Source organism: Juglans microcarpa x Juglans regia, chromosome 8D, assembly GCF_004785595.1.
Source record: "Juglans microcarpa x Juglans regia isolate MS1-56 chromosome 8D, Jm3101_v1.0, whole genome shotgun sequence".
Lineage (NCBI taxonomy): Eukaryota > Viridiplantae > Streptophyta > Magnoliopsida > Fagales > Juglandaceae > Juglans > Juglans microcarpa x Juglans regia.
Genome location: NC_054608.1, coordinates 19,382,318 through 19,389,459, shown reverse-complemented (window position 1 = coordinate 19,389,459; position 7,142 = coordinate 19,382,318). Strand labels below are relative to the sequence as shown.

General features: G+C 41.9%; 1 protein-coding gene across 1 annotated transcript; it reads right to left on the bottom strand.

Annotated features, from left to right (window-relative positions):
- Window positions 1-1,272: 1,272 nt before the first annotated feature.
- LOC121241885 (probable nucleoredoxin 3) lies at window positions 1,273-3,137 on the bottom strand. Its single transcript, XM_041139748.1, has 3 exons — window positions 2,826-3,137; window positions 2,132-2,611; window positions 1,273-2,058 (listed from the first exon to the last, which is right to left on the bottom strand). Exons 1-3 carry the CDS (start codon window positions 2,925-2,927, stop codon window positions 1,474-1,476), a joined length of 1,167 nt encoding a protein of 388 aa, XP_040995682.1. The 5' UTR covers window positions 2,928-3,137; the 3' UTR covers window positions 1,273-1,473.
- Window positions 3,138-7,142: the final 4,005 nt, after the last annotated feature.

The window sequence follows — 7,142 nt, the reverse complement described above, 5'->3', positions numbered from 1 at the left end:
TGCCACTCCGTACCCAGACCACATCCTCTGCCAGCTCCCTGCCATGTGACAGACCATCCATGCCTAATCATCATGACCGCTGACAACCTTGGGCCCTCGTCGTGGTGTGCCCGCTTTCGTCCTTCATTAAATGCGGCGTCGCCTTAGTCAGGTGCTCCCACCTTCCAGGTCTTGTCCAACTATCGGCGCTCAGGGACCTAGGGTGTCCCTAATCCTGTGTGTGCACTTGTCGGCTAGTAGTCATATCAGGCTCCCTGGCTTAGACCTCGTGCTCCGTGTGTGTTGCCTTGCAGCTTCGCTATGGGCTTCATGCGCTGACCTTGTCCTTCATGGCTTGGCCTGAGCCATCCTGTTCTTTTACCGGTCTGCCATTAGGCCTGCCCGTGTTGTGTGGGCTGGGCTTGTTCGATCGAGCCCATCACTGGGAGTAGCTCCCCTCACACCCTGAGTTTTGGAAAACGCTGTTAGGTGCCTTTACACTCAATGTCATATTGATGTGGGCCTCATTCTTGGGATCATGTCGAGGAAATTAAAGTGATCATAATTCACTAAAGCTCTAATTACCAATTCTATTTCACTTGCGAACTACCACCTTATTGTCATTTGTTCCTCTTAACTATTACCTCTTCATCACTTGCTACATGAGTTTTGATTCCGTACAACTCAGCTTGAGAACCATCACTAGCATTGTCCATTTGAGCTAGATTTTTTCCTGGCTCAGTTTGGAACTCGGATAACCGAGTTCTGGACGCGATTATCGATTTGGGTGATAACCAAATTACCAACCCACCTATATTCAAGGATAGGTATGGATAAATGAGGCAGATATCGAGTTTTAAACCCAGTACCCACAATTAGAGTTTACTTTTTCTTTTTTTCTTTTTTTTTTTTTAAAAAAAAAAGAAGTTTATGCCCAAAATGAGGTGATTTCTTATTTTAAAAAAAATTAGTAAAATAAAATTTTTAAAAAAGTAAAAAAAAATCTTGGATATAACTCGGATACGTACATGGATTTCTGGATTTCAACCCGAATTCAACTAGGTACTGGCCTGGATCATAACCCTGGTTGACCCGGTGGGTCCAAGTCGGACCCACACCCAGATATACAACCTTAACCATCACCCTATTGTTGCTTACCCTCTCCATGCCACGCGTGATTCCCACAGTTAGCACATGTCATTTGAGTTAGAGATGACAATGGGTAGTAGCTTGCGGAGGAAACGGAATGTACCAAACAATAAAGGCTGCTGAGAAATTTTGAAAGAAGTATAATAATTTGAAGTTTGAAGTCTATAATTTCTGTTTCGATTGGTCTAACAAGAGTTACTTTCTTTCTGATGATGATAACATACCCGTCAGTCACAGTGTCACACCCTCTAAAACTAGAGACAAAAATTCATCATTACAGAGTGGGAGGTAAATGACTAACCAATCTATATTTTACTCCAAAAGTCATACACCTCCCACCAATTCTTAAGATGTTTCTTCCATACAGCATGGATGCAGGTCATAGTCACATACATCACAAGAAAAGGCCCAAAATCTCCCTCTCTTTTTGCAAGAATCGCATAGGTATTCTTTGGCCATATCCAACTTGAGCAAGTGCTCATGCTTTATATCATTCACTTGCCTAGGCAGTGCATCTCCTTCTTTCCTCAGGGCAGCTTCCAAATCTCTGAGCTTTGACTCTGTGAACGGGAAAGCCTTGGCACCATACAAGGAGATGATGCCCTTCCCATTTGTACTAATGGGTTTTCCTTCTGGTCCAATCATGACTAAGGAAGGAATCCCTTTGATATCGAAGATCCTACATAGGTCATGTCGTGTTTTGTCCGAATATGGTATAGCCAGCCATGGCATGCTTTTCAGACTCATGCCAAATTCTTCAAGGTCTCGATCTGTCGAGACGAATATAATTTCAAAGCGTTGTTCTTCTTCGGAAGTCGTGAGCTCGTTGTAAACTTCCAAAAGCTGTGCAGTGAAGGTATGACAAGGTGGGCACCAATGTGCTCCAAAGTAGATGCCTATAGTCTTGCCAACAAGTTCAGACACTACAACCTGCAAAAGAGTACTAGAACATGTCAATTTATGCCAATTAGAAAGGGCAGATATAGATGATGTTCATGATCACCTTTCTACCGTCCATGGCTATGAGATGACTTCTTCCTTTGTGTGCCAAAAGATCTACTAATTTTCCTCCTTCCAGCTTCGCAGTATCAGCAGCCTTCAATTCCTCTCTTCTACTCCTAGTGAAAGGAAATGCTTCAGCCCCATAGTCTTCAATCAACCCAACCAAGTCCTCTTCAATTGATGTTTCATCGCTATTCAATGCAATTAGTGATGGCAAATGTTTTACATGGTACCTTTTGCTCAATCGTCTGCTCAAATTCACATCAAATGGAGCTGCAAGCCATGGCATGCACTTGAAGTGTTCCTCGAATTGATTTTCGTTATGATCGAATGAAACAAACACTATCTCCATCTTTTCACATCTTGTACTCAGCATGTCATAAATTTGTACCAGTTTGGGGATAAAAGTTTTGCAGGTTCTGCACCAGTTTGCTGAGAAGAAGAGACAAGCTGTCTTCCCATCACAAGAGGATAATGGTACCTATTTTCAAGATCAGCCCAAGAATCTATATTAGTACTTCTGTAAAAGCTGAAAGAGAGACCATTTATAAACTGGAATCAAGCAATTGATTTAAGGTTGGTGGAAGCCAAGGTTTTAAGATTTTGTAACTGTACCCCTTCTGCTATGATCGTCCAATTTCTAGAAGCAGTGTTGCTTTCCTTCATTTATCTAAAGAATTTTAAAAAAAGATTACCTTTTCTTCGCCAGATAAAAGGAACTGAACCCCTTCTGCTGCTAAAATTGTTACATTATTACTCCTATCTGTAGATTTGGCTTGATAATCAGACCCTGCCATAAGAACCCACAACAAAAAACTGCTATTCCACTCTTCCTTAAACAATTCTTCTGATCAACACTGAATAAATCATAAATGTTGGAACTTGGAAGCATCTGAAAATGCTCAAAAAAAAAAAAAAAAAAATTGTTTTTATTCTTTCCCTTTGTTCCTTGAAGATTTCTTTTTTTTGTTTCTGACAAGCTGTCAACTTGGGAGCCTCAAATGATGCACCCGAGGCAACTACGGTTTAAATGGTTTGGATAAGATAGAACAAATGAAAATATGAGCATATTCCCTCTTGAGGATGCCAAGTCAAATTGGAGTCTGATGTGATCAAATCGCTTCATTGTTTAGGAAGCGATCCTTCAGATAGAGAGTTTAGAGCCATGGGATGAAATGAAAATGCTTGAGCAGAACGGAAATTTGGAATACAGCATATCATATCTGTCCTTTAGATTCGATAACGACAGATTTTCTTAATCGAGGACCAAAAAAACAGAACAAAACCATTGATTTGCCAAACAATATATCGAATTCTTATGTAGGCAAAAGGAGTTTCAGACAGAATTGGCCTCCAATTGTGTTCAGATTGGATGTCTTTCGTTCACACACAAAGGTAATGGCTCTTTGTATTGGAATAAGGATTATAAAGGAAGAGAAATGATAGTTACACTCATTTTGAAAAAAGTGAATAAATTTAAAGATAAATTCTATTTGCAGTCTCCAAGTAAAGATTGCGTGTGCAGACCCATTGATGCGTTTCATTAAATGGGAAAAAGCACCATTTTGAAAGGGATATTATTGTAATTTTAAAAAAATTTTAAAGGCAACTGTTCAAGTTTGTATGAGCAGTCCCTATTCAGAAACTGTACATACACTAACTCAAATTTGAAACCCATATGAAAAAAAATATTTTTTCAATGGTGGATTCTAATTTTTTTTAAAAGGACGTCATCTTACTTATATATTTTAAAACTGTATCTAACATGAAATAACTGCAAAATATTAGATGAGCAGAGCTCCACACACAAAGGGAATGGGTCTTTGTCTCAAATACCATTCCGATAAGTCTCTGAAGCCAGCCCATCTCTGCACATTATATACCCGTCAACATCAAACCTAAAGATGCTCATAAAAAAAGAAGCCAAATTCTGATGCTTAAACTTTAGTTGAATTTCGGACAAAGGTTTGAGAAGGGCATATCTGTGTCGTCTCTTTACGGATATCATCTCTGTAAATCAAGAGACAAATACGAATAAATTTGAATTTTGAGGCTGGCATGATTAATCCCTTTCCTGTACTGTAAGACTGAAATGTGAAATTTTGATAAATGCTTTAGTCATAAAAAAATTACACAAAAATAAATTATGACCATATTGATAAATAAAATATGATAAGCATCATTAGCCAAGTATTGATTGGAAAGGTTTAAGGGTAAATTGCTCAATTTTGGGAATTCACATTTACATAGCTGGAAAAAAAAAATTGAGTTACAAGCGAACAGACATCAACACCTATTATGTGAGGTGTCAATGGCAGGAATTGAAACACCGTTGAATGTCAAAGAAGGCCAATAACCATAAAATAACTACGTTTATGGTCAGAATTGCCTAGTGTTGGGCAGTTCACATTTTCAAGAAATAGTGTGCATTGGAAAGGAACATGACAAGGCTGAAAGATATTCAACAAACTCAAAACTAAGGTAAATGGTATGCAGTTTTTCTTGGAATAGTAGTGAGGAATCTTTAATCAGTATTTTACTTGTTAAGGACTTGTTTCACTGCTATGCACTTCCAATCTCCTGCAACCAAAGAGTAAGGTGGCTTGAGGGGTTTGATGGGGCACCCCCGATGCCTAAATCAATAATAATAAGAATCTTCTTAGAGACTAATTATTCTAGAGATTTCATTAGCTTACTTAGATTTTTTAAATAGAGTTTTTGACTTCTTAGGATCACCTGGACTAACTGTTTTGCTCACTATTTGAAATTTGAACCTCGGAACATTCAGGCTATTTACTCACTTTGAATGAATGAATATCCCAACTGTCTTAGGATAAGCGGGCAGGCGTTTATGTCCTTAACAAACTGGCATGAGCCTTTTCGCGCCAGAGGGGTTTGAGCCTTGAGTGGAGTGATTCGCTGGGCCACCATTACCTAGGCCCATGGTCACACCCCGCGAACCCTTATGGTGGTATTAAAGCCCTTCCAGTTACCCCGCAAAGTCTCATCATGCATTGTGTGATGGGACTTTTACACTAGATGTCGTTTGACCCTTTCAGTAGAATTGAAGCCCCTCCAATTACCACACGAAGCCTCAATTTGTGTTGTGTAATGGGGCTTCTATGCAAGAGGTGTTGGGTCTTTTGGATTGGGCCAGAGCCCTCCCAGTTACCACGCGAGTCCTCGTCACACGCGGTGCGATGAGACTCGTACTTGGGGCAACGTTTGGGGTTCTGCTTGTTATTCCTCCTATGTCTGTCAGAGTCCTTTCATCCTCATGTTGATACGCATGCCCCTTTATCAACCGTTATAGGTATTTATTGCTCCTTAACACTTTATTTCTCCCCTTCACTTCTTATCTTCTTGTGCAAGTTTCGTTTTCACTTCCTTCTCTTGCTTCACGTCCAAAACCCTTCGTGCTTTCTGCACTGCAAACCCTCTCATCCTTCTTCATGCATTGCTTTCCTCTACTTTCTATGTACCCATGGCTACTAGAAAAGACAAAGGTTCGAGCCCCTCTCATGGCTGTGGTTCTTCGCGACCCCGCGATTCCCATGTCAATCGTGAATACGCTATGGCTAACCCTAGCGTTGAAGGATATGCCCCCCTCTCAATCTTTGAAGGTCATCACTGGGTTTCCACCCTCTCACGTCAAGAACTGGATGCTGCGAGGGACCACTACAACATTCCCAATTCGGTGGGGCTCTCGCTACGGGGCCATTGATGTTAGAGGTATGGCAGTTTCTGTTGCCCTCTATTTAGCCATGTGTTCAATGGGGCTTCGTCTGCCCTTAGTACGGCCTGTTCGGTATGACTTAGACATCTTAGACCTTGCGTCTGCCCAATTGGTGCCTAATGCTTGGCGTATTTTAATGGCCTACTGAGTTTTATGGCTGCGGGTCTTAGAGCCCACTGGTGATGACTATCCTGACCTTACAGCTCGAGAGTTCTTTTCTCTTCATGGGTTTAGGCATTTAGATGGGAACCTTTGTAGCTTTAGTTCCCGCAGTAAATTGGTCCAGTTAGAGCGTAAGTATTCTCATGCCAAGGACTGGTCAAAGAAATTTTTCTTTGTTACGGCTAGAGGGTGGGAATTTCTGGCAGATGAGGCCTCATATCGAGAATTCCCCGTCAAAGCTTGTTGGTCACCCGTTCCCGACGAGCGTGACCTTGAGATTATATTGTCTTCCTAAGAGGAAGCTCGTATTCGCCTGGCTCAATCTTGGGCGATGCTAACATTAAATCCACTTGATCTGACGCCCTTTTGACACCCACCAACATCAATAGGTTCTTGATGGTACCTAGCCGAGCCCATGTGCTCGGTCATGAAATTATGGGCGCCCCATTGCTGATGGGAAACTTAAAAAGAGGATCACTCTTGGTGGCAGGGGTAAAAATAAGAAAGCTCGCCTTGGGGCCAAGTCCTCGGACGCGTCTAGCTCTTTCAAGGGTGTCCCTTTGCCCCCTCCGACGAGTGGTGGAGAGGGCTTGAGCAACCCTCCAATGCCCAAGACCAGCTCATTAGATGACATTATGGACTAGGCAGACGCCAAATTTGATTTCAAACTGGAGGCTGAGGCGGCCACAAGGTCAGAGGCTCCCTTTGGAAAGGAGGCCCAGACTTATGGGCAGGTAGTCAACCCTGAAGGTGACCCTCATCTAGAGGGAGATGATTTTGTCTCTGTTCTAAACCCAAACTTTTTTAATGCACCTCCCATGAGCGGCCTTCCTTCCTCACTAGACAACTTTGGTGACTCATTTCATCTTGAAGATGTTGGTGAGCCATCTCCTGCTGCCTCGACGACCTCTGGGTGGGGATATTCCTGAGTTGGCCTTTATCTTTCCAAACGTATCTCTCGCCAATGGGAGTAGGGTATCAATCCCTTCTTCGCCCTTCAATACTTCCCTAAGGGGGGTGAGGAACCTTCTCTGACATTTCCTTTAGGCGATCTTCAAATTGGCCCTCCTAGAGGATCTCCATTTTAGGAGGAAGTCGTCGTGCCTCAATTAGA